Source organism: Protopterus annectens, chromosome 2.part0 (assembly GCF_019279795.1).
Source record: "Protopterus annectens isolate FY-2018-M chromosome 2.part0, PAN1.0, whole genome shotgun sequence".
Classification (NCBI taxonomy): domain Eukaryota; kingdom Metazoa; phylum Chordata; order Ceratodontiformes; family Protopteridae; genus Protopterus; species Protopterus annectens.
In genome coordinates, this window is record NC_056728.1 from 437,491,422 (window position 1) to 437,519,289 (window position 27,868).

Genomic DNA, 27,868 nt, shown 5'->3' on the forward strand with positions numbered 1-27,868 from the left:
ACTGGGTCAGCAATGCCAAGGCAGCTGAAATCTCAAGGCAAAGAATGGGTTAGGTATTCTCAGATAGGCTCATCCCTCGCAAGCAACTTTTCTCAAGGGTCACTTGAGTCTTCAAGGAGGGGGGATATCATGAAAGGAGATACTGCCATCACAGCTATCTGCAATTTTGTAAATAATTATATATCATTTGTGAACATCAATATGATTTATATAGAAGTGTGACAAAGAGAAATACTGTCAGCACAGCTGTCTGGAGTTTTGTAAATAGTTGTGTGTCATTTGAAAATGTCAACATGCTTTATATAAGATGTCTGTGTTACAACCTTATTAGAACTGTAAGTTATGTGTGCATCAAACTAGGTTTGTACAGACATGTGCTGAAAAGGGATTGTAAAGTACTGAGCTTAAAGATGTAACCACACTGTACCCTACTGGAATAGAACAGAAATGTACCTGCACTATTGTAACTGTTTAGATGTGTATATTTTACCAGTGGCAACTGGGACACTGGAGGTTAACTTAAAAATAGCTGAAATTAAATTACTTTATGGCCACACAATAAAAAAAATGTTATTTCAGTTTCAGTGCAGCAGGAGACGCAATGTCTGTACTAGAGAAGTTTTTTTGCATTGTCTTTAAATGTGGAGGAATGTAAATTATTTTATGACTTCCACCATTTGCCAAAAGATCTGAGGTCTATGTATTTTCACAGGTGGATGCTAAATACTGCTAGCTTTCAACTGTGGTGGTTTTACCTGGGATAGAGTCAGATGACAAGAAATAATGTCATTCTGCAAGCTATCCCAGCAGTAATATTTGAGATATTAATTTAAGAACTCTCTGAGCCCAGACTGACTGTGTGTGTACTTGTCATCCTCCCAATGTATGTCCCACACTGGTGGTAGTGGTGAGGATTGAGGCTCCTTGATTACTGGTCCAGTGCTGGGGGTTACAAAATTTTTCATGCTTCACCCTTATTCTGGCCACACCTGCAACTCAACTACACTGCACTGTACCTCTCATGCTTTCTCCACACTATCCCCTAAATGCTGGGAATTACTACCAACCTACCTTAGAGAATTCAACTCATACAGAGAGTTTAGAACTAAACTTAAGAAATACCAAGTTGCATGAGCTTCATTCCAGTATCACCAATCTCATTACATCATTTAAATTTCACTACCTTTAAACCTCTGTTCATTCCTTTGCCTACATTTAGTCATCCCAGAAACTCTGTTCAAATATTTATCTTTACACACTGTCATTCTTGTACGAAACAAACTAAGAGGATTCAGTTTAACAGTGAGGGAAAAAGCAGTTTAAAAAAAACAAAAAAAAAAACAAAGTTATGGAGTGGAAAAAGGGGCAGGATGGATGCCACTGACAAAAACAGAGAAGCAGATCTTCACCAGGTACATCATAACATAATCAGCTATGTCTACACTTTCCCCCTCCTCCTTCCCCAAGTCTCACATTTGGGAGAATTAGGCCCTCCCAACCAAGGATCTTCACTAAATGATTATCAGCATGTTTACTCGCCTTGAAACTCAAGGCATTCATTGTTTCACCTACCCGGACAGCTGCCTCATTCAAGCCAACTTGTGAAGGAAACTACAGTAGGCTCTCGGGTATATTTTCCACAAAAGAAACAGATTTTGAAGTTCACTTTTTAAATACTGAAAGGCACTAATTATGTTTTCAAATACATTTCTGTAACAGAAATAAGCTAAACAGTGGCATAAAGTTCAGTTTTCTAAACATTTTTTTATGATGGACTTAGAATAATTAGCTTTTAACATATAACATATTAAATTCCCTGGATAATTGTACTTTAAAGCAGCTCACTAGGCTGTACATACTGTACTACTTTGGAATTTTTACTATATAATATGACCATTAAAAGCTGTTAAACGGTTTCCCTTTAGGGACTTCTGTAAAGTAATACTGATGAAATCTCACAAAAAATAATTGATTACTTACTATTTTGTAGAGTCTGACAATTGGTATTCCCTCCTTCTGTCATAACACTCCTGAATTCCAGGATCTTCCCATAATGTTTTGATTGCAACTGAGTACCGGTTATCCAGTGTAGTAACTGAATCCACCTCTACTTCTTGGATTAACTCTGCATTTGCCTAAAAGAAAAATAAATATTTATCTGCCTCTGCACTGTACCCCCAAAACTGTGCAAAATTCTTAAACAAGACAGCGCCTCCATAAAATGAAATATTGTTTCTATGAAAAGTAAATGTGCAGAAATTCCAAACCATTTAAAAACAATTTTCTAATCCACAATCCATCTAGTACCTGAAAAAAAACAATGTTGTAATAAAATAAATGTAAACATTAGAAATATATTTTTAAACATTTTTATTGAAAAATAATTCTTTGCTTTTACTCCCTTTGTTATCGAAAAAACAGAGAACCTCTCATATGAGTAACCCGTCACTGTACCACTTACCTACCGTGTTTTATGTGCGTCCTACATCCTGTTATTTGCTGCAGGTGAACTACAGATATATGGACAGAGCATCCTCTGGCTCTTCCATCAGCTACACATGAAGACATCACATGCAGAGGATGTTTACAGATAGTGGACTGGTCCTCATGAGAGCCTTCATTTAGCTCCTTGGCTGGAGTTACTAACACTACAGTCCTAACAAAGCATCATGAAGACTTGTCTACAATACATATAGAACAACATTCAGGAGGAGTGATATTTCAGGGATGCAATGTTAAACTGAACTGAGACAAAATCACATTTGCATAATCTGTACAAACAAAACAAAATTGCAATGGTTTGTCTCATCTTTTCTAACTGAATGTGTATTTGTGTCATACAATGTGATGTTAACAGAGAGGTTTATAAAAAGAAGTTATGTCTTACCATATAATTCCATCTGAGTTGTTGATCTTCTTCCAGTCATCACTGATGGATTCGGTTCTGAGCCCTCGGAACGGAGTCAGCCTTATACCAAGCTTGCATGCACCAAAAACTCTCAAGCTAAACTGCTACCCACAATGCCCTTTGCTTAGTTACCTCAGATTGAGTTTGCGTGCAACATATAGAGGAAGAATAAGTTAAAGGCCATCTCTGAGCAGAAACCCTAATACACCACAAAGACCTGGAAAATCGGCCAGGAACCTTAGGAGGTGGCTGGTGGGAGGGTGTGATTACTGGATGAAGATCAACAACTCAGATGGAACATTATTGTAAGACATAACTTCTTTATCTGAAGTTGTTAATCTTCTTACTATTCATCACTGATGGGACCGAGTCCCCAGCTACTTGGAGAACCTGGGTGGCCCTTATGGAAGAACATTCCTGAGAACCATTGAGCCAAAGGCCACTCTTCCCCTGGAGATCAGATCCAATTTGTAATGCTTGATAAAGGTGTGGGGCTTAGCCCAAATAGCAGCTGCACAAATGTCATCCATGGAAGCCCTAGAGTGGAAGGCAACAGATGCTGCAATTGCCCTAGTTGAGTGAGCTTTGATTTGGCCAGGCTTCGATCCCTCCGTGAGTGAATATGTGAAGGCAATGCAATCCCTGAGCCATTTAGACAAAGTAACTTTTGATACTGTACCTCCCATTCTAGGGCCCGCAAAGGAGATGAAAAGCTGGTCTGACTTGCGAAAGGATTTAGTTCTTTCCAGATAGAAACGTAATTGTCTATGAACATCCAAGGAATGTAGGCAGTATTTTCCCTTGTTACAGTAATTTGGGAAAAACTCAGGGAGCTCAATGGACTGGTTAATCGAAAAGCAGAAACCACTTTGGGGAGAAAGGGTGGGTTAGTACGAAGTGATACTCTGTCCTTATGAAAGATCAGATAAGGACTCTTTATACATAATGCTTGTAATTCAGAAATTCTTCTGACTGAAGTTATAGCCACCAGGAATAAGGATTTCCATGACAGGAATTTTAGATCACATGTCGCAGCCGGCTCAAACGGGGACAGAGAGAGAGCCTGCAAAACCTAGGACATATTCCATGCCTCCACCGGCTGTCAGTGATGGGAGGCCTGCTGTGAAAAATACCCTTGAGGAGGGTCTTGCAAAGGGGAGAAGAAATAAGTGGCACTCCTTCAGACCCGTTATGGAAGTTGGAAACAGCTGCTAGATGGACTCATATGGTGGAAGCTGAGGCCCCTTTGTTGAACAGTTCAGCCAGATAATGAAGAATAATGGCTACGGGGGCCGAGAACGGGTCTAGCTTTTGACTACATGACCAAATAGAGAATCTTTTCCATTTATCCCTGTAAAGTTTTCTGGTGGATGGTTTATGAGAAGCCAAGATAATATCACGGACGGGTGAAAGAGAGGATTGCCTGCCTGGCAACTAACGGAAGTGGAGAAACCAAGCTATTAACTTGAGAGTGGACAGATTCAGGGGAGCTAGCTCTTGTGGGTGAGATATGAGGTCCTGACGAGTGTCTAGGATCCAAGGAGGTTGTAACAGATGAGGTCAAAGGAAGGGAAACCACACTTGACGAGGCCAGAACGGGGCAATGAGGATCACTCTGCTTCTCAACCGCATAGCATTCCGTAGAACAAGGGGAATCGGAGGGGTAAGCATAAAGGAGACCCGTGGGCCAATAGTGGGTTAGAGCGTCTCTCGGTGACTCCCCGAGAGGGGGAAAGAGGGCAAAGTAGCTGCTGCCTTTTGTGTTTGAATGGGAGGAGAAAATGTCGCAGCATGGCTGGCCCCAACAGCTGAAAATTTCCGCCGCCACAGTCTGGTTGAGAGACCCCTCGTGAAGATGAAGAATGCATCTTCCCAGTCTGTCCGCAATCAAATTGGAGCTCCCTGGGATATGTGTTGTGATCAGAAAGCGGTTGGAAGCTATCGCCCACTGCCAGATTCTCATGGCTTCGCGACATAGGGGGTAAGATTTGGTCCCTCTCTGTTTATGTATCAGGTCACGGACATGTTATCTGACTGGACAGTAGTCGTTCCAGATGGAAGGAGTGTATGAAAAGCTTGCAATGCCAACAGCACTGCTCTTAACTCCAGAACACTGATATGCAAATTGACCTCTACAATGGACCACGTGCCTTGGACTGACTTTCCCTGGAAGTGGTCCCCCCACCCCATCAGGGAAGCATCCGTGGTCACCATGGCATTGGGCTGTAGAACATGGAAGGGGCAACACCAACGATTTTCATCTGTACTCATCAACCAGAGGAGATCTTGTTTGCAAATGTTGGTGATGAGAATCTTTGAGCTCAGGGGGTGAAGATTGGATATCCATTGGGCCTGAAGGAGCCATTGTAGAAATCTCATGTGTAGTCTGGCTAAGGGAACTATGGGGATGGCTGCAGCCATAGATCCCAAGGCTTGAAGGATTTCCCCTGCAGATACCTTGCTTCGACAGAGTAGCACCTGAACTTGTGCCCTTAGTCTCTGAAGCCTGCGGAGAGGAAGTGAGATCAGGCTTGATTGGGTGTTGAATATTGCCCCAATAAATTCCATTTGTTGTGATGGTTGAAGGTTTGATTTCTCCCAATGTATGGTGATGCCTACTGATTCCACTAGAGCCAGTGTGTAGCGGAGGGCCCTGACCAGAAGACACTTGGTGGGGGTGGAGAGGAGTCAATCGTCTAGGTATGGAAACACCTGGAATCCCTGAAGTCTCAGATGAGCTGTTACCACTGTAAGACATTTCGTGAACACTCTGGGGGTCGTTGAGAGACCGAAAGGCAAGGCTCTGAATTGGCAGTGATTGGCTCTCAACCGAAAGCAAAGGAGGCTCCTGGAGCACTTGTCCATCTTGATATGGTAATATGCATCCCGGAGATCTAAAGAGCACATCCACACACCCTCCCGCCAAAAGGGGAAGATGGATTGAATCGTGACCATGGGGAACTTGGTCTGAACTACTAATTTGTTTAGTTGGCTGAGATCCAGGATGTGTTTTCTCTGGCACCAAAAAAGTCCTGAGTAGAACCCTGATATGCACTGGTCTGGGGGGACCTGCTGGATGGCTTGTTTTCTGACACAGCTTTTGTATTTCAGAAGCTGCCTCTTTCCTTTGACTGGGTGGAACATCTGGAAGGGATATCAGAGGTCTTGGATGAGTTATTAGTGGGATATGGTAGCTTCTGGTAATGATTCTCTGCACCCACTGATTGTTCGTAATGGAGAGCCAAGCAGTTTGGTGCAGAGAAAAACGTGCCTGACTGCTTCCAGAGGAAAGCAATCGGCTAAAGGCTTGTCCGGCAAACGGGTCCACAGTAGATGAGTATCAGGTCAGTGGTGTGTCACAGTACGGCACAGACTATTCCAATTTTGCAACTGGTAACAACTGTATGGTTGGAGCCGTGAACGGGCTTGGAGCCAAAGTTACAATAGGGGTGGATGACAAAAACGGTTCCGAGGTAGTTGTTGGAACCGATATTGGAGCAGAAATGGGCGATGTCGGTGCCAAGAGAGAAACTGATATGCTAGTCGGTACCGAGGCAGTAGATGCTGCCATAGTCGTCAGTGCCGGGGTAGGAGCAGAGCTCGGGGCCGATATAGTAGTCGGCACCGAGGAAGCAGAGCGGTGTTCAGATGAGGACTTATGGGCCTTGTGCTTGTGACTTTTACCTCTGTCATCAGCCAGTGAAGAGGGGTCTGATCGAGGATGTTTCTTGTCCAAAGAAGAAGGGAATGAGGCCTCCATCGCAGAAATAGCCTCCGAAAAAGGCGAAGCAAGTAGGCCCTTTAAAATCAGTTTGTTACGACGTTCATTCAGCGTCCGCTAACTGAAACTAGCACAAATATCACACGGGGGTTTCGCCAACAAATGCGTAACCCCCGAACAGTATGTACACTCTTCATGGAGGTCACTATTCGGTAGTTTACCACTGCAAGAAGAGCAGTGTTTAAACCCCGTAGTTCCCTTCTTTTCAGACATCCCAGAACCCACTCTCACACAATAAGGGAAAGAGTGAGAAAAGAGAGAAAATGAAGAAGAGAGAAAGGAAACACCAACAATGGTAACAAGATACCACAAGGGTAGAAGTTAGAAATACCAAGAAAATACCAACAATAGTAAGAGAGAAATACCTGTGGGTAGAGCTGAAGCAATATAGAAATCAAGAACAGGTTATAACAAGAGAAAAACTAGTAAATATATCTGAAAAAAGCACTTCGCTGGAGAGCTCGGTGAAACGCGGCAAACAAGATCTGAGGTAACCGAGCAAAGGGCATTTTGGGTAGCAGCTTAGCTCGAGAGTTTTTGGTGCACGCAAGCTTGGTATAAGGCCGACTCGGTTTTGAGGGCTCGGAACCGAACCCATCAGAGATGAGTAGGAAGAAGATTAACAACTTCAGATTCATATTTACAGCAGAAATACTTTTGTATATAGATCTACAGTAAACCTTCTAATGCAATTTGTAAAAAGAAAAAAATCACCTAAAACTTATGCAGCTATGGTATCTGAAAAAAAGTACGCACAGATGTCTTGTTATATCAAGTTTGAAAAAATACATAGTTGTGCATTAATAGTATTCATGTTAGTAACTACAGACTTCCAAAAACTTGTGATACAATCAGCGGACTGTTTACTGAAACAGGCAGCTCACAGAAGGAAAAATACAAGGAGTAATCTGATGCATGTAAGAAAAAAACTGGGAAAAACAATAGCTTGCAGGAGTAGCCACGTAGGAGCAATTTTTAAAGGTACAGACACAAGTATACATTTCCTAGTTCTAAGCTGAAAAGCCTAGTAAGCAATAGTTTCAGAAAGCCATAAAATCAGGTTAGAAAGAAACAGATCTTCAGAGTACAGCCTCAATTACTGAGATCAAATACAGTTCTAGCCTCACCTCCCAAATAACAAATGTCCTCTTTTTCTTTTGGATCCATTTTGCAGAAAAGACTATTTGAATAAGAATTAACCATATATTCATGCGTTCTTTATGCAAAGTCTTCTATATAACAATCACTTCTTGAATGTGGAATTTATAAAGTTGTGTTCCTTTACTGACCTTTCTGTTTCACAATTTACAAGAAGGGCATTACAAAACTGAGTCCAGATACATGTAAGAAAGGTCACATATTCACCACTACAAATGCAGCAATAGCAAAATAAATAAATACCTGTTCAGGAGCAGGCCTTATGCAAGATTCATAAAACAGGTGATCACATATTTCTCACACAAAATAAGTGATTTTCATACCTCTTTCTAAAAATGTACAGTAATTGGCTTTTTATTTTATTTATTTATAAATAAATAAATACATAAATAAATAAATAAAATGTACAGTAATTGGCTCTTTAGCATTTTAACGACAATACTCTTAAAATAATGATTTAACGAAGTGCCTGATTTTAACATTCAGTTCAAGAAAAAAAATTCTGGTTACAGATGAGTTCCCCCCTAATCTGCCCTCCTCGGCTAGTAAACTGTGAAAAAAAGACATGAAGTCTAACATTCAGCAAAGGGTGGGAATATGCAGCCAAAGACCATTAAAATGAGTTGAATGAAGTTGATCAGCTCTTCAGAGAGCGACAACCAGCATGGGACAGGCAGAAACTTCTTGTGTGAGCATCGTAATAAGTGAGACAGAAGAAAAGAAAGCAAGACAGAGAGAAGCTGAAACCAAGTTACACCAAATAATGTTAATGTAACACACAGTCAGAGATGGCAATATCAAATGAACAACAGGAAACTGCTGAGGAGTGGATGCAAACACACACAGTTTAAACAGAGTTAGTGAAACAAATGTCACAGCTGATATACCACCCCTAGAAGGAAGGAATATTCCAACTGGGTATACACAAACTTTAAAACAGACAAAGGAAAAACAGGACAATATAAATGATAATGAACATCCTAGAGGAATGGACCCTGAAAGAAATCAAAGTTTATGTGGAAAACATAACTCAAAAAGCTACTATTTTTGTACATCCTATTACAAAGAAAGTTTTTAAATTTGATGTTTTTTGCCACATGCTCTCCTGAGAATATAGTGTATTTGGCTACCTGTGTAAAGTGTGAACATTTCCCTATTGGAAAAACCAATCAAAAGCTAAAGGAAAGAATACAGTCACACCTTTCTGAAATAAAAAGGAAAGTAGTTAGTTTCTATGCTAAGTTGTCTAAACATGCTTTGACCAACGGTAGTGACCATACCTTTAAATTTAGAGTTATACAAAAATGTATATGTTAATGCTAGAGGGGGTGATATAAGTATTAGAACAGAAATGGATGAACAGAAATGGATGAATACAGGTGACTTAATTACTTTAGGGCAGATAAACCACCTGGACTGAATGTAAAATCTAATATTAAACCTGTTCTGAAATACAAGAGAGATTTTCTGACATCTTATGATTTTTTATGATGTTTTACATATTTCTGGGTGCTTTGTTGTTTTAAGTATTTTTTTTGTTTTTCTAATTAATTAATTTTTCTAATTAGGTGATTGTTAATAGCTGGCAATTAACTTCAGTGTATATAAATAGTTTTATAGCAGTTTTAAGTGTCTTGTAGCATTGATAAAGAGTACTACTACTGGAGAAAGCTTTGCTGTTTTACCTGCATTTTACAATTAAAAGTTTTGACGTCTGACAGTTGTGCCTGTGTTTTGTTAATTTCTGTTTACATTTATACACGTACAGTAGTTACATTTATACATTCTAAGATTTTACAAACGTAGAAATTACTAAAGAGAATGCACACCTGCAACTTAGTGGATTGTACAGGCAACAGTTTTAAGTTGTTTTGTCATTTCAGTGAGAGGTTGAGAGTATTCTGTTTAAGGAGAGTATCTGGAGACTATCATATGGTGAACACAAAGTCTTAACCTTGTGATGAGTATGTGCAGGACCAGGATTGGTTAATATGTTGTTTAAGCAGTGGTTTAAAACTGCTGAGTTTGTTGGAAAGTTTTATTTGTGTGGGGATACTACTCCAGAGTTTAGCAATGTACTGGAAGAGAGCAAGTCTCCTGCAACACTATTTGACACTGCTTCTAACCAGCATCAACTTCAAAATTATAAACAAGCATATTATCAAACTGCTACTCTAAAGACTCTACTAATAGTTGCCCACATCACCCCTTACCAAACTAAAATAGAACTAACTATTCCAACCCATACTACCTCCTCCCTCATCCTACAAATGTATTAACTTCATGACTTCCTTCCTCCTCTATCCTTAACACTACAACCTTACATTATGTCCACTACTCCTTACTTACTCACCTCAACATCACAAAACCTTCTCTAAAATATGATATGTACATAATTAACATCTGAAAGACTTTAGTCAACTTAGCATAGAAACTAACACTAAGTGGGGACATACACCCAAACTCTGGCCCTAAAGCTAATCTAAACACAAACACACAAATAAACACAAACCACGTACAACCAACAACTATTCACCTTAGAAATAAAAATGATACATTACTCTTACACCTGAACTTTAGAAGTATCACTAATAAAATGCAAGATCTGCATGCCAATATCTCACTATACTCACCTGATATCACAATAATTACCGAAACTTGGCTGAAACCCAATGTCACCAATAATGAAATTCGCCCTCCAGGTTATAACGTAATACATCAGGACAGAATAGTTAAAAATGGTGGAGGCGTAACCATACTTTTTAAAAATCATATAGCTTTAACAGCCTTAGATCTAGTCACGCCCAACTTCGAAAAAGCTGAAATCCTATGTGCCAAACCTACCACTAATACAAAAAAGCACATAAAGATAATTGGAACCTATATCGCCCCCAGGGGACAACATCCCCACCTTAGACAGCATCTTGAACTGGATTACAAATTTATTGCCCCAGGAAACAATTATCTTAGGGGACTTTTTAATTGGACAAACTGCAATGCCCAAAACCCAACTAATCACATCAACCTTCATGGCTTTACCAAACTCATTCAAACTCCTACCAGGATAGACAAAGCATCCAACAATCACTCCATTCTCAACTGCATCTTTACTAATAAACCACACCACTCCTTCACTACGGCTGCCTTTGTGACAGTCTTAATCACCATCTCCCAACCTATCTACTAAGACAATGAATTAACCCAGCTAAACAAACTATATACCGGTATATAAGAAATAAGAAACCCCTGAACCTCAACCACTTCCTGAACATCCTCAGACACTGCAACTAGTCTCCACTTAAAATACTTCCCCTAGAAGAAGTTGTAAATTACTTTACTACCAACTTTATTCTAGATTTACAAGCTCCAGCTAGGACCATCAGGGTTAAATCAAACTTTGTCCCATAGCTAAACAAAGAAACCAGATACTGCTAAAAGCAAGAGACAAAGCCTGGCAACACTGACATAAAACGAAATCTCAAGTAGTAAATCAAACTTACTGTGAACTAAGAAACGAAGCAATAAAGCAAATTAAATAGGACAAAATAAACCATTACTCTGAAATACAAACTAAACATCATAATAACCCACAAGTTTTGGACAGCAATAAATTATGTTCTCCTGCCTGGGAAAGCCAGCACACCCCCTCCCAGTATAAAAAAATAACTCAAGACAGCACAGCCATCCAGTTCAACAAATACTTTACTGAAACCATCTTAGAGCTCTCTGACAGTCAAACCCCTACTCCCACACAAGAAACTCCTATGCCACAACAAAACACCACCAGCATCTCCATTCAATTAACCTCAACTGACACTATAAAAAACCTCTTAGGAAATTAAAGCCCACTACTCTACCTGATGACAACTTACCAGCCAGGTTTTAAGGCTAGTTGCTGAAATAATTGTCTATCCTGTACCCATTGTAATAAACAGATCTATATTAGAACATGTTCCTGCCATCTGGAAAACCACTCACACAATTCCTCTCCATAAAGATAGCAATTCCACTGAGCTGTCTAACTACTACCCTACTGCAATCCTACCCCCACTATCTACAATACTAGAAAGAATTTTTCATACACAAATCATGGACTACTTACACACTAACAAATTATTAACCAATACACAACATGGTTTCTGCCCACACCATAGTACTACCCACTGCACTTATGTCATTTACTAACACATTCAATTATCACAGAAATAATGGTAAATAAATATATTCCATAGTCTATAATTATCAAAAGCCTTAGATATGGTACATTATAACAAACTCATATATGCCCTCTCTGAGATAAACTTATTTCACTCAACTTTTGCCTGGTTCCAGAGCTGCTTAACTGGATGCCAGCATGCTGTATGTTGGCAGCAAAATCTCTCACCCCTATTTCCAGTGACCCTAGGAGGGGTTCTCCAAGGCTTTATACTAGGCCCTCTGCTCTTCTCAATATTCACAAACAACCTGCATACCTTTGCCACTCTTGCCACTATCATCCAATATGCAGACGATTCTACAGTAATATGTGCCGGCTCTACCCTACATGAACTAGAAACATTAACCCAAATATCCTTCCTAGAATTTGAAATCTGGCTAACAAACTCCCACTTCATCTTAAATCCTAAAAATACCAATCTCATGCTATTCCATTCTACTAAAACTACCCCCCCACACACACACATTTAACATTGCATCTACAAACAACACCATTATCTCACCCTCACCTCACACTAAACTTTAGGGAGTGGAAATAGACAGCAGCATGAGATTTGACATACACATATCTCAAACCATTAAAGTACACAAAATACTTGGTACACTATACAGGAACAAGCAGCATCTCACAACCCCCCCACTAAAGTCACTATTGTACAAACCCATCTAATTTGTACTCTTCTCTATCCATCGTCCATATTAATAAGCCTAAGGAAAACTGAGCTGGCAGAACTAGAATTCTGGGTACTTACATATTATCGCAACTAGATTTTCATGCTGCAATAAAGACGTAAAATTAAAGAATGGATGTTTGGGTTTGCCCTGTAAGGTCTGTCTAATTTGTGCTTTACAAGTAAGGTCAAACATTTTTAAGTTTTAATGGAAGGCTGGGTTGTAAACAGAGGGCTTGGGAAATCAGTCACCAGTTTCTTCCACTGCTGCTTCTTCACCGACTGCGGTGGCTTGACTGGAGAAACTAGCTGCAGCGTCTGTGCCCTTTTACATACATCAGAATGTCCGATAGGAAGCAAAGACAATCGAGGGGATTTTTAAGTAGAAACAACGGCAGTACTGCAAAATCTTTTGCATCTGCTAAATTCCTTTCATTCCCCCAATGCTAGTCTGACTTTGGGGATCAATTACAATAGAGAGGGTTATCCAAAAAAAAAAAAAAACTCGAATGAAGAATGTTGAAATGATTTTGCAGTACTGCCATTTTTTCTACTTGAAAATCCCCTCGATTGTCTTTGCTTCCAATCAGATGTTCAAAACACTGCAACTAGTTTCTGCAGTCAAGCCACTGATGTTAGATTTTATCGGTTTTCTGCATACTTACTTCTTTTTGTGTAAGAACTGTAGCTTACAAGCTGTGCCTTGTACAAGACATCCAGAAAAAGAAGAAGAAGGTGATATGCTGCTGTTGCAAATGACCCGCTTGTCGTCTTTGGAATCTGCCATAATTTTATTCTGCCCTGCTTCTTCTTCTTATTTTCCATGAAGTTAGCGTGGTAAAGAAGGATGCTACCAAGGAAGAGGACTTTGGCCGTTAGTCCAGTTCCTCTGTCATAACCAAAGTGCTACAAAAAGTGAATTGGACTTCACACACCCCTTTTTAGTTTAGTACACAGTTGTTTTGCGAGAATATCAGGAACTACACGGGGTTAAAAATCTGGTTGCGTTAATACGCAAGTACTGAATTCTGTTATAACAAAATTGTCAAGTATGCAACAAACTCATCCTTGAGGTCTCAGCACTAAAACAACTCAACTGGTTAGTACTCCCCCAACTCACAAATCCTCACCAACCTACAGGCAACACTACTGAGTAAGATGGAAAAAACATCACAAAATAGCTAGATTTGCCACCAACACTCAACCTAAATTCCATCACTGCCTAGCCTTAAAAACACTGAACTGGCTTGAGTTCCCCAATCAACTTCTTTTCTTTCAAGTTAATATTATCCACTCTGTCCTCTACAAACCCTCCTTCTGCCTAACATTTCTAACATCTTAAATTACTACCTCACAACCAGAAAACATAGAAGCACCATCCAAAACCTCCTTGACATTTACAAACCTTAAAAATCAATTGGTGAAACTCTCTACAACTATCTTCTCTCTATCCACTTGGATAAGCTATATTTAACAATCAGATCTATCACACAGCCCCACCCATTCAAAATCACTCTAAAAGTCAACTTTACTAATACCTGGACTTGCTCCTGTGCACAACCACTGTGAACTTATCACCTGACGCCCACTGCATACAGCCCCTTCTCAATTCATACTTAATTCTACCCACAGAACTCTAACTCCTAATACCTTTTTTTACTAAATTTCTCCACTACTCATATTTACCTCTCTCCCTTCTTTTCCCACTTAGCTTATTCCCCTTTCTCAGACTTCACTTGATTCTAACTACTACTACTCGCCTCTCTTATTTATAAATTAAATAAAAAAATCTCTAATTTCCCTCTTTTACCCATAGTCACCCCCCTTTTTTCCCTTGATACTTAACCTGCTTCTATCACCTGCTCTCTCTATCAACCTCCTCTCTGCTTCTGATTATTGATCTACATGCTGTTGCCTGTAAGAACTAAAATTTGATATATAGTACTTTCTGTACTCTTATCTTAAACTCTGAGTTAACTGTCATTACTTCCCTTCTAAATGGGGAATTCCGTATGTATTGGAGATATATGAATGACTTTAACATATTGTTTTATTGCCTTTTTTGAAAATAACACCTTTTAAACTCTCATGCCACAAGTGAGAAATCAAATATTACAATGCAGGTTTATATTACCTCATGTATATTGTACTGTTTGTAAACATTTTTATGGTGTATGTAATACTTGTGGAGCTTTTCTCCCTGGGCTTCTGCTGAAAAAGGGCGAAAGCTCAGTCAGACATTCCCAGTCAACAAATGTCAAATAAATGATACATAAAATTATAATAAAATTAACCAACTAACAATGGCTCAGAAAATATTTTATCATCCTGAAAAAATACCATCACTGCAAAGCCTACTACAGCATTACTCCAGTGTCAGAGCTCTTCGCTCTAGCAATAAACTCCTCCTAAAAATATCAACAGCAAACAATCTTGATGACAAGTCTTTCTACTCAAACTATATAGCCAGAATATGAAATGAGCCACTTACTAACATAACATCTAACACAACCTTAACTAAATTAAAAAAAAAAACCTCTAAAAACCCACCTAAGTAGCAAACCCATGCCCATGCACTGAGTAAACTGTGTCTGTCTAGTAAGTCAATCTTTCCTTCTAAGCTGACATTATATACCTACATCTACAATCTCTATACTCTGACTATTTACCCACTTATAGGTACTACCTGCAAACCTAAATATTAATGTATAAATTCATGTATACATAGTTGCACATTAACTGTTATAAAATTTTGGTAACCTGTATGTTACAAACACTTGTATATGTATGTATGCAGTTACTATGTTTTGTTGTAACTTTATATTTGTATTTGTTATGCATTTATCACGTTTTTGTTGGAGCTTTTCTCCCTGGGTCTCTACTGAAATAAGACGTGTCCAGTTGGACTTTCCCGGTAAATAAATATAAAATAAAATTATAAGTAATAAGAATTTGTTAATAGAGCAGAGATCCCTTGCTGGATAGTACGGCAGTAATAAGTTTTGTAGTGCAGGGTATTTTTCGGGATGATGAATGAGTTTGTGTGCTGCTGTTGGTTGTGAATATGTTATGTAGTTGTGTAATTCAAGCCACTTTAATTGATTTATGCTATGACAATGGTGGATCCTATAAGGGAAATTCATGGCAAATTTAGCTATTCTACTGTAGTAGGAGGCAAGTTTCTTTCTTTGAGTATTGTTCAAGTTTGTCAGGATAGGAAAGTACAGTTGTGTACACTTACCATAAATGTAGATGCTCGAGTGTATTCACCGTTGCAGTCATCACATTAGGGTTATCTGCCTGCAGGTAGCACTCAGTCGGCCCGAATACCAGAGTCTTGGAATTTCTGCATCGGATGCTGTCACCTCATCCATGACGTCAGGTTGTCAGGGGTATAAAACATGCAGCCAATGCCATTGCATCAGTTTTTCTTGCCCCAGATGTCAGGAGCCACCAAAATTGAAGCAATCACATGGTGTGGAACACCTCCAGTAAAAAGTAAATACCATTTCCATAAGATATGGCCAAAAAAGAGGATAGGTAGAAAGTATAGAAAGACAGGGGGCTAGAGGGAGGGTAACCAGGACTGCAACAGTGAATACACTCGAACATCTACATTTATGGTTAAGTGTACACAACTGTATTATGTTCTTCATGTTTCACTGTTGCAGTCATCACACTTGGGTTGATACCCAAAGCTGAGGAAGGGTGGAGGCAGTCAAGTAATAGTAGGGCTGGTGCAGACCTTGTAAGACTGCTGTGGCAAATCCAGCTCTGGATTTAGAAAAGATAGGTAAGTGGTAATGCTTGGTGAAGGTATGTACAGAACTCCAGGATGTCCTTGGTAGGGACTCCCCTGAGAAAAGCTGTAGAGGTTGAGGTAGCCCTAGTGGAATGAGGCCTGATCCCCTGTGGGGTAGGTTTTCCATGGTGTTTGTAGCAGCAATGGATGCAGTGTACTATCCATTTAGAAATGGTTTGTTTCGAAATGGCCTTGCCCTCTGCCCCTGTAGCAAAGCTGACTAGCAGCTGGTCAGATTTTCTGAATGGTTTAGTCCTGTCAAGGTAGAACCTGAGCTATCTTTGCACGTCCAAGGAGTGCAGGATCCTTTCCCTTTTATTCTGAGGATTATGGAAAAAAGGTTGGCAAATGGATGGATTGGTTTAAAGCCACACTGGAAAACACCTTCGGCATAAAAGATGGGTTAGCCTGAGGGAAACCTTGTCCGTATGGAAGATAATGAAGGGTTCCACAGCCATAAGGGCCTGTAACTCGGACAGTCTTCTTGCTGAAGTGATGGCTAGCAGTAAGGTTGTTTTCCAAGAGAGGAATTTTAACTCTGCTGTAGCAGCAGGCTCAAAAGGGGGAAGCGTTGCTTCTCTAGTACAAAGTTAAGGTCCCAGGCAGGAGCGGGAGCTCTCCTTGGGGGTCTTAAATTGTTAGCTCCTCTCAGGAACTGTTTGATCAGTGGGTGAGAGAAGAGGGGTCGCTCAGTATTGTAATGATCTGAAATGGGAGAGGCATGAATCTTAACTGATGAGAAGGATAGGCCTTTGTGGAGCAGCTCTGCTAGGTAATCTAGGATTTGAGGCAAGGAGGGCACGGCTGTGTCCTTCCCTTGAGACTGGCTCCAAGAACAGTATCTATTCCACTTTTCTGAATAGGATTTCCTAGTACTGGGCCTCCCGGCCTCAAGGATAACATCCAGCACCTGTTTGCTGAGGGTTGCTGGTGATGTATTCAGGGAATAAGCCAGGCTGCCAGGTTCAGGGTTTGCAGCTGAGGATGCAAAATCTGACCCTCCTGCTGGGACAGCAGAAAGGGGGTCTGATGTAGGTGCCAGGTGGCACTGCTGTCAGACTGTATATGAGTGGATACCAGTGCTGGCATGGCCAGTCTGGTGCAATAAGGATTGTTCTTGGCCTGTTCTGTTTGAACTTGAGAAGTACTTTTGGAAGGAGGGACAGAGGGGAAAAGGCATAGATTGAGAGGTTTTCCCATGTGAAGGATACGGCATCCACTTTCCAAGCTTGGGTGTGGGGAATTCTGGTGCAACATTTGTTTAGTTAATGGATTTGGGGGGACGCAAAGAGGTCCACCTCTGGTGTCCCCCACCTGTGTATTAGAAGTTTGAATGAGTTTGGTTTCAGTTTCCACACGTGTGGATCCATTAGATTTCTGCTTAAGTCGTCTGCCAGTGAATTTTGTTTGCCTGGCAGGAATTGAGCTTGCAGGTGCACTTGTTTGCTTAAGGCTGTGTTCCACAGAGCCATAGCTAACCTGCAGAGTGGGTAGGAGTGAGGTCCCCCCTGCCTGTTCATGTACCACATAACTGTGGTGTTGTCTGTCTTTACCAGGAGTTGTCCTGGCAGGATAGGGTATTTAAAGGCCGTCAGTGCATTCTGTACAGCTAACATTTCTTTTGATTGATATACAGATGAATTTGTCCTGGGCTCCATTTGCCTTGAATGCATTTGCCTGCCATGTGAGCCCCCCATGCATAGTCTGATGCATCTGTAGTCAGAGTTTGGATGGTAGGGGGTTGTGAGAAAGGGAGTCCCTTGTTGTGGTTGCAAGCCTCTGCCCACCAAAGGAATTCTGTCCTTAGGCAAGGAATGATAGGAATCACTGTTACCAGGTCCTGGGAATGTTGACACCAGAGACTTTTTAAGTACCATTGAAGTTTCCTCATATGCAGTCTTGCATATGGAATCAGTAGAATACATGAAGCCATGAACCCTAGGGCTTGCAGTATTTTTCTTGCAGATAGGTGGGTTTGGATAGCCAGTAGTTTGGAATAAGTTGTCAAATAAACCTGCTTTTCTGGAGTGAGGAATGCCATCTGGGAAGCTGTCCTCAAGCTTGCTCCCAAGAATACAATCTTTTGTCTGGGTACCAGATGTGATTTATTTTCATTGATAGTCTACCCCAGAGAAGTTAGGAGTCTCTTCACAAAAGTCAGGTGCTGAAGTAGCAATTCCTGACTGTCCGCCTGAATCAGGCAATCGTCCAAGTATGGGTAAATTTGAATATTTCTCTGCCTGCGGTAAGCAATGGCTGGAGCCAGGCACTTTGTGAATAACCTGGGCACAGCAGATAAGCCAAAGGGAAGTGCAGAGAACTGAAAGTGTATAAAGCCTGCCCTGAAACATAGATATTTCCTGCAAGATTCCCTTATGGGGATGTGCAGATAAGCTTCTTTTACGTCTAGGGTGACAGGCTAGGAGTCCTTGGCTAGCATAGGAAGGAGCTGCTGGAGTGTAAGCATTTTGAATTTTGGTACCATCAGGAAGGTGTTTAGGGTTGGCAGATCCAGAATAGGGCACCAAAAGTTCTCTTTCCTGGGCACCAGGAACAGCCTGGAGTTGAAACCCTGTCCCCTTTGCTCTACTGGCACAGGTTGAATAGCCCTGATACTGAGAAGAGAACGTACTTGCTTTTGGGCCTCTGTCCACTGGTTTGGAGGAAGGCCTGGCAATCCACTTGGGGTTGGCAGAGAGTGGAAATAGAATCTGTATCCCTGGGATACAATGTTTAAGACCCATCAGTCCTGGGTAATATACTCCCAGTTTTTTTGCATACAGGGCAAGTTTTCCTCCTAGGGGTGCAAGTACTTTGGCATGGCTGGGAAGGATTAAGGACAAGTCACTGTGAACTTTTTCCATAGGGGGTGGCTTACCACTTCCAGTTTTTGATAAGGGTGCACTCCATTGCTTAGATCTGTGCATACCCTGGACTGTAGTCTTTGTGGTCTGTTGCCCCTAGGTTTGGGCTTTGAAGGTCTGGAAGGGACTGGAAAGGGCCAGTTTTTTGAAGGTCAATCCCTACTAAATCTAGGTGGCTGTACCTGTAAGAAATATTTAACAGTTTGCATGGATTTAGCTTTTTCCTCCATCTTTTTAAGGACGACTTCTGCTTTAGAGCCAAACAAACATTCTTGGTTCAATGGAGCATCAAGTAATTTTGCCTTGACATGGTCTGGCAAGATTTGTTCCTTCAGCCAAGCATGCCTTCTCAGGACAGACCCAGTGACAGCAGCCCTGCAAGATGCTTCTAAGGCATCAAAACCACACTGCAAACTATGTGTACCAACTTGGTTTGCAGAATGCATTAAGTCTTGTAAGTCCTTATTTTCTGCACAATCAGGAATCAACAACATTTTTTGTTTAATTAGATCAATAATATGCTGCTGGTACTTCAACGTGTGAAAATGGCAATTTAAAGCCCTGATGGCAAGAGTTGCTGAGGTATATACCTTCTTACCCCATTTGTTTAGAGCCCTAGAATCCCTGTCCGAAGGGGTAGGGCTTTTGGCTGTAGAAGCCTCAATACCTTTAGGTCCCTGGGAAATGGTCTCTGGATCCACAGTGGGATTTTTAAGGAGAAATTTGTGAGAGTCAGGTACTCTAATATCTGTCAGGCTTTCTAGGAGCAGGTAGTAAAGTACCAGGGGTAAGGCTGGATTCCATGAAGACATCATCTACAATATCCAGGACAGGGGGAATGGCTAGAGGCCTATGCTGAGGCAAGTCTAAAAATTCCCTGAGTCTCTTTTTGGACTGTGGGTAGTCCTGGCATTCCCAGCGGAAATGCTCTCTTAGGGTATGCAAGGTTGGGGGGGGGGGCTGAGGGAATTGAATCCTCTGCATCCGAGTCCTCATAGTTAGATAAGGGTATGCCCTGGTAATCACAGGGGTCACAGTCATCAGACTCATGGTCTGAAAAATCTGAAGGAAAATCAATTCTTTGTCTTTTACAGTGGGAAGGCTGTCTTCTCCTAATTAAAGTAATAAGGTTTTCAGCCATTCTAAGCATTTGTTTCTGTGGCATGGGAGCTTGAGAATGTCCTTTGGTCATCGGTTTTCTAGGCATAGTGTGAACTCTGGACCTGAGAAATTTGGTAGATTTAGTCATTAACGAAGTAGTCGGTTTAGTAAGAACATCGGAACATCTGAATACACCCTCAGAAGCCGGTGCCTGCACAGCGGCTTTGGACCCATCCAAGGCAGAGACATCCGCAGGTTCCATAGTCAAAGAAGCATCTCACGGCATACCGGACTCCGAATGGGTCTCAGTAGAGGCCTGCGAATCTGTAGAAGTGGGTAAAAGGGGCTGAGAAAGTGCCTCACTGAGTACTGGCAGACTGGCAACTAGCTTAACGGAAGTATCATTGGCAGTTTTGGACCTATGCGGCCTGTCTCTCTCTCTTTATCTTTGCATTTTTTCGGAAGATCGGTAGTCGGATGGCTTACCAAAGCCATTTCGGAATATGGACAAAAAGAGCAAAAGAATTTAGAGACAAAAATAGCCGGACGACGAATAGTTCGGGTGTTGAACAAGGCACAAAACTGACAGAGAGAGACGTCGTGGTCTGGGCCTAAACAGGTGATGCAGTAAGAATGAAAATCTCTGTGAGGTATTTGCTTTCCACAGGCAAGACAATTGTTAACTTTTTCTGACATTGGTTAGGGCAAGAAAAAAGGATCCCCAATGGGGTACTTAGCTTTAGAAGACTTCAGGTTTGAAACTCGAAAAATGAAAATTTCAGGTAGTTGTTGACCGGCACTTGCGAACTGCTTCTGCTTCAAGCTCCCGCGCGGTAAGAAGAAAAGCTGATGTAATGGCGTCGGCTGCATGTTTTATACCCCTGACGTCATGGATGAGGCGACAGCATCCGACGCAGAAATCCCAAGATTCTGGTATTCGGGCCGACTGAGGGCTACCTGCAGGCAGATAACTCTAGTGTGATGATTGCAACAGTGAAACACGAAGAACATCGACATATAATAGAGTTGGCAATAAGAAGGTGGTTGGTAGAGTTTTTCTTGCAGTATCTGCAAGGAATCTATTGATCCTTTAAAGGGACCGTAGTTTCTGGTGTGTAGATTTAATGGTGTGCAGTACATTCTTGGGGTTGAGAAGGAGGTCTGATTCTTTGAGCCATTTTTCTACACAGGATAAAGATTTCTGGGTAATTTCTTGGAGCTTATATATTGTTCAGGCCGCACATATTAATGTTGAGTCATCTGCATAGTGAACTAAACTAGCAAGGTGAGTGGAGGTCATTAATAAATACATTAAATAGGAGAGGACCCATGATAGAGCCCTGAGGGACACCTGTGGTAACTGGTTGAAAAGATGAGTAGGTTTGTTTCCATTTAACAGCTGGTTGCCTTCCAGACATGCAACTAAGAAACTACAGCAAGCAGTAGTGAAAGTCCTGTTGAGGAGAGTCGAACGAGCAGTTGCTGGTGTGAGACAGTATCAAATGCCTTTGACAAATCTGAGAACATGGTGGACACAAGCAGACCATCATTTCTAAGTTGGCTTATTATACTGGTAAAGTGTAGTAGAGCAGCAGTGGTGCTGTTCAGGGGGCCTAAAGCCATGCTGTGTTTCTGAGAGCAGGTTATTTGAGGTTAGGTATTGCATCAGCTGCATAGGGATGCATTTCTCTACTATTTTGAAGGGGGGGATCGCTATTGGTCTGTAGTTATTAAACTCTATAGACATGCTACATTTGTGCAGTGGTATTATGTAGAATTTTTTCCACAGTGATGGGACATATCTTTCAGCTATGGACCTATTAATTAGTATGGACACATGGAAGGATATGACGTCTACAGTCATTTTTACATAGTCTGATGGTAGATGGTCTACAGCTACAGAAGTAGTTTTTAGTTTAAGGGCAACTTCATTATGAGTGAGGTAGGTACTGGAGTAAAACTGAAGAGCTGTGGGTGGTTTTGATTGGACTGGGGAATAGAGAGGGGGGGCAGATGTATTAGTGTCTATGAGAGATAACAGTGATTGTATAAGGCAGGAATTAAACTGGGTGGGGATAGTGTCTGTCGTATTGTCTGTTTTGGAGAGAGTGGTGATCTTGCCAGGGTGAAATTTGAGACTATGTGGTACTTTGGAAAAAGGAAAAGATAAACTTGTTGGAATGTGAGAAAACCAATATGGCAGAACGAACAGGGTTTACAAATGACTCCTATGTTTTCCACTGCCAACTTCAGAAGTTGAATACGGTAAGCTAAGCCAATTATTGATAGACTTTTTGATGTTTTACATAAAACAGCAGGACATGTTGCACATCCGCAAGTCAAATGCCACAAGAGTCACTTGCTCTAGGGATCTTAACCTAGCCTGTGACATAAACAGAACATGCTGGAGAGACAGATATATTTCCCAGAGATTGCTGCTACTTTGGAATAAGCTCCCACTTCACGTGAAGCAGAACTCCTCACTGACCATATTCAAGTGCAGCCTGGACACATGAATGGAGACCGTAAATTCACCCCGGAGGTAGAACCCATGTCCCTCATGGATAGGGGTGGTCAGTGTTTATCATAGACGTGCTCTGTGAATTACTTACATCTAGCCAAAGATAATCTAGGCAACTCAAGATTAATATAGCTAGGCCTGTACGGGCTCTGGGGCTGCTACCCCTGTAACCTCCTATAAACCTATGAACATAAAAAGACTACAAAAATATAAATTAGGGTTACAGCTACAACACAGTAAAGGATTAACCATGTTAATGAGCAAAAACTTGTAACAGTATTGTAGTGCAAGTGGATTTCTCTCTTTCCTTTCCCTTTATGTCAAACACAAGCACATAACTCTAAGGCTCTTGGCATTTGAAGCCTCCTGCGCACAAGGTAAAAGTAAATAAGGTATTTTGACTCCATTTTGTATCCTCGAAGCAGGGAAGTACATTTATTCTAGCACACTTATATTTCTCTGAGTTTGAGGTTACAGATATTAATTGAAGGTGCTTTACTGTTTGCACTGCTTTTCCAGGAGGGTTCTGTTCTGGGCCTAGCTATTTAAATCAGTTTTGAGTCGGTTCTGTCATTTTAAAGCATGTTTACTGTTTGCTCTCCGAACTAGAAGCTTCGGCTATTAATTGCATTGGTTTTACAGCTGCATTGTTTTTCAAATGGTTTCTGTGCTGCTAAGTGGATTAATCAGTGTTGCTGTACCTAACTGCTGTGCTTTTTTGGTCACTTTTCAAACCTAGAAGAGCCAGCCAGTTCTGGCCAGTTTGTGAGATATCTAGAGCTTGTGGTCACTAAACCTGGTGAGAGTGGGGGTGACTGCTGTGGTTCTGGGAAGGCAGAAACTACTGGCTAGAGCTTTAGCTGTTTATATCTTTTGTGTTCCCTTACTTATATTACTCTAACAATCAGATATTGTTGCCTTACTGTAAAGGGTCTTAAAAGGTGAAGCTCCTGTACACAAGTTAAAACCAGCCAAGGCATTTTGACTCCATTTTACATCATGGATGTAGCTAAGCACTCTACTGTGTGACCTGATTAAACTTCATTGGACTACTCTTATTGAAGCCAGGAACACCAGGCTAGGTGACCTTTGATATCATTGCTTAATACTGAGTATCTGATGGTGCCTGCACTGTTTTTACTGCTAAACTGGTAAGTTTTTGCTATAATTTACTGGTTCCTTCTGGTGGTAGAAAATCATTTTACTGTCTAAATGTGGACACTAATTGCTACAGTGGTAAAACTCGAGCATCGTTATTGGTTGGCATACTCCATCGTTCATTTTGTTGCTTATTTTCTGTGTTATGAATAAGATTATTTAGTGTGACACTGCCCATCGCGCAGCAGAGCAGATGATTGCACTTCAGAGACACAGGCATTTAACAGCTTTAATTTTCTCTATACAACCTACTTCCTCAATTCATACTGTACTTTAAATTGTCAGTAGTTGTGCAAAGTGATTCTAGTTTGTGCGAGACTGAACAGTGCTATTTATGTATGGAATTAGATAGTTTGTTTTAGACAAGTAGCATCTCCAGTACATTAAGTCCCCTCTTCAAACCACATTAGTAAGAAGAGGAAGAATGGATTTACACTTTCCAACTATCTCTGTAGCCAGTCTGGTTGAAGTAGGCAATTAGGGTACTGACATTCAGCAGACACAGTGAGCGAAAGTTGTAATTATACAATGTGATTGGAGGGAAAACTCGCTCACAAAGCTACAACAAATAAGCAGGCTGTCGGTACCACACACACACAAAACACAACACTAAAAGCACACAACTCCAACCTAACTCCTAGACCTACATATGCTGAGGCTCTTAAAAGTAATACACCTAAACTACAAAGGCCTCCTACGTGTAACTTAATAAACAGGTACTCTCAGCAACCTCACAAACACATTACAGAAGTCCCCAACAAGAAACATCCATCAATGAGTCACAGTGTCTCATTTCAAAAGCCCATAAGGCAAACTTCCAAACAATCCAATATCCTAGTCACAAATGACTCCACAGTGAGACACACCATGGCATCACTCACCATACCATGCAAAGACAGAGTCATGGTCCTTTGCTTATCAGAGGCCAGGATTTGCCATATCATGCAAGTCACATCGCCACAGTAGTCAGGAAGTCCTTCTACGTGGCACACCTCATCATAAAAGGGTTCTCATCCAGGAAAAAAGACGTAATTGTTCCCCTCTATTCGTCACTCATTAGACCCATTATAGAGTACAATGCCCCTTTTGGAATGTACCTCACAAGACATCTGCAGCAACTGGAAAGGTCACAGAAGTATCTCACAAAGAGGATTACTGGCCTCAGACAAATGCCCTACACTGACCACCTCAAAAATCTCCAGCTTTACTCCGTAGCATATCGCCTACTCCAAAGGTGGTCTCTGCCTAACATATAAAGCTATGTCAAACCCAGAGCTGCTGGACATGCTACACCTAAAGAAATCCCAATCCCTCCGAGCTACACGCTCTAGGGACCTAAACCTTGTCACAATAAACAGGACACGCTGGAGGGATAGATTCCTGTCCCAGAGACTTCCTGTACTCTGGAACAAGCTGCCCATCCATGTCAAGCAAAGTTCTTCATTAGCACTCTTCAAGAAAAATCTTGATGAGTGGATGGGAAATAGGAAATACACCCCGGGGATCACTTCTGTTTCTCTGGACAGTGGCACAGGAAAATAACTTTCTTGGGTGGCGTAAGCTATGGTACCTTGCTGGCTAGGCTTACGTAGGCCCTTGGGCCGATAGCCTAGTACCTACCTATGAACCTTAGACCACAAGTACACATATGACACAATCATAGTACACATGGGTGTATGTGACTTGGGATGTACCTTCCAGGACTCCATGAAGAGAGACATGATGCAGCTCTTGAAATATGCATCTGAGGCTGGTACAAACTGTGCCTTGAGCAGCGCTCTACCATCACCAAGAAAGAAGCTACAATACATACAATAGACTATTAATTTCAACAACTTGCTTAGCTTCTGCTCTCATTCAAAGAGAGTTCAATATATATCAGTGTGGAAAGAAATGGTAGAAAGTCTCACCTGCCTTGTCAGGGATGGCCTACACCTGTCCACCAAGGCTCTTCTATACTGGTTAAATCCTTGGCCATCCACACTGTGCTAATACCGAATACCTTATTAGTAAGGAGTATCTATGTGTTAAGCTAAACGCCATTCTCCTAGGACACTTCAACTACACCTCCATACAGTGTGAGACTCCAACATCCTCAAATATGTATGCCCAGAGATGTCTGAACTTCACATCAATACAAACTCTCTGGACCAGTTAGTTCAAACAAAACAGGGGTGAATAATCCAGCACTTGGCTCTTACTAAAATGAGGGCAGCTTTGCTCCCAACCAACTTAAACTTCCTCCCTGGTCAAATAAGATCACAAGTCAATCACATTCACCATAAGACTGAAGCATTTTCTAATAAGTCAGTATTCAGAGATCATGCAAAGGCTACTCTACTAAATCTGAGTGATGACCTGGCTAAATCTTGATGACCCCACTGCTTATGCAGAATCATTCACTACCAAATACTATGCACATGTAAATAGCTGCAGAGATGCACCTGTCCCCCTCAGAAATAAATTCAGTGTCAAATACAAAAACAATCACCTATGGTGTAACCCAAAACATAAGCAGGCTCTAGAATATAAAATAAATTGCACGCATCTAAGCCTCAAGATGCCAAAAATACTCTTACTAAACTAAACATGGAATTCCTGACCCTGATCAAATCAACCAAAGCCTGATATGTGGTAAAATTAGCCACCCAGGTGAAGGATGACCACATAGCCTTCTCTACTTATATAAAAAAAATCTCAGAAACAATGCCCAGCACTGTGCAGATCTAATAATAAATTACATGTTTGACAGTTAGCTCAGCGAATTAAGGAGCTGTTAATGAGCTGTTTTCTGTGGTCCAGTGGTACAAGGTTTGATTCCCTCAGCATTCACTGACTGTGTCTCTCTGAGCAAGTCACATAACCAGACAGCACTCCTGGGCTGAGTTTGTAAAAGGTCCATGGAGGTCAGTGTTCTACCCTGGTAAACAAATTCAAATAAAGTAAAAAATAAATAAAATAAAATAAATATACATACTTGGACACAAAGCTAAAATGTGTCTGTTAGTAGATTGATTTAGACTTCAGTCTCCTTTCCCCTCCAATATTCTCAGATCACATACCAACATCTAAACTCACCCCTAAATCTCCCAATAACAAGTTCTCAAGGCGCTACTTAAAGCCAAGAACACTATGTTTATGGGGCCAGACAACATACCAGGCTGCCTACTGATCAGCCTTAAACATGACCTATCCAACCTCCTACAGAGAATATCAACCTCAAAACAGACTTCATACTAGATGAATGGAGGACAGCAACAGTAATTCTTTTGCACAGAGGTGAGGCTTCAATGGACCCGGCTAACTATAAACCCATAAGCCTGACCAGTATAATCTCTAAAGCTATGGAAAGAATTAATATGGAATTAATAAACAAAGATATAGGTAACCTACAGACTGTCCACCCAAGCAAGTCTGGATTTGTCAAAGGCAGGTTCTACCTATTTAATATGGCTGACATATTTTAAAAAGTTACTGAAGCACTGGATGTTTTCAAAATGGTGTATACAGCATAACCAGACCTTGCAAAAGGTGAGAATGCTGGCCAGTAATTACTCATGCTACCCACCCATTTGTCCAAATTACCTTTCAGTAGAGTACAAGAAACACTGCTTTATGTAGAGTGGAAAATGGTTCCACAGAAGTGGTATTCTCTATGATACATACCTATCCCTCTAACAGACTCTACT

The 27,868-nt window shown here is 41.1% G+C and overlaps 1 protein-coding gene across 1 annotated transcript in view; it reads right to left on the reverse strand.

The window, feature by feature from the left end:
* LOC122793119 (guanine nucleotide-binding protein subunit alpha-14) overlaps positions 1 to 27,868 on the reverse strand; it is a 1,370,299-nt gene that overhangs the window by 246,859 nt on the left and 1,095,572 nt on the right. Inside the window, exon 3 of the mRNA XM_044060870.1 lies at positions 1,981 to 2,135. Coding sequence (XP_043916805.1) covers positions 1,981 to 2,135 — 155 coding nt within the window. The remainder of the gene's footprint in view (positions 1 to 1,980; positions 2,136 to 27,868) is intronic.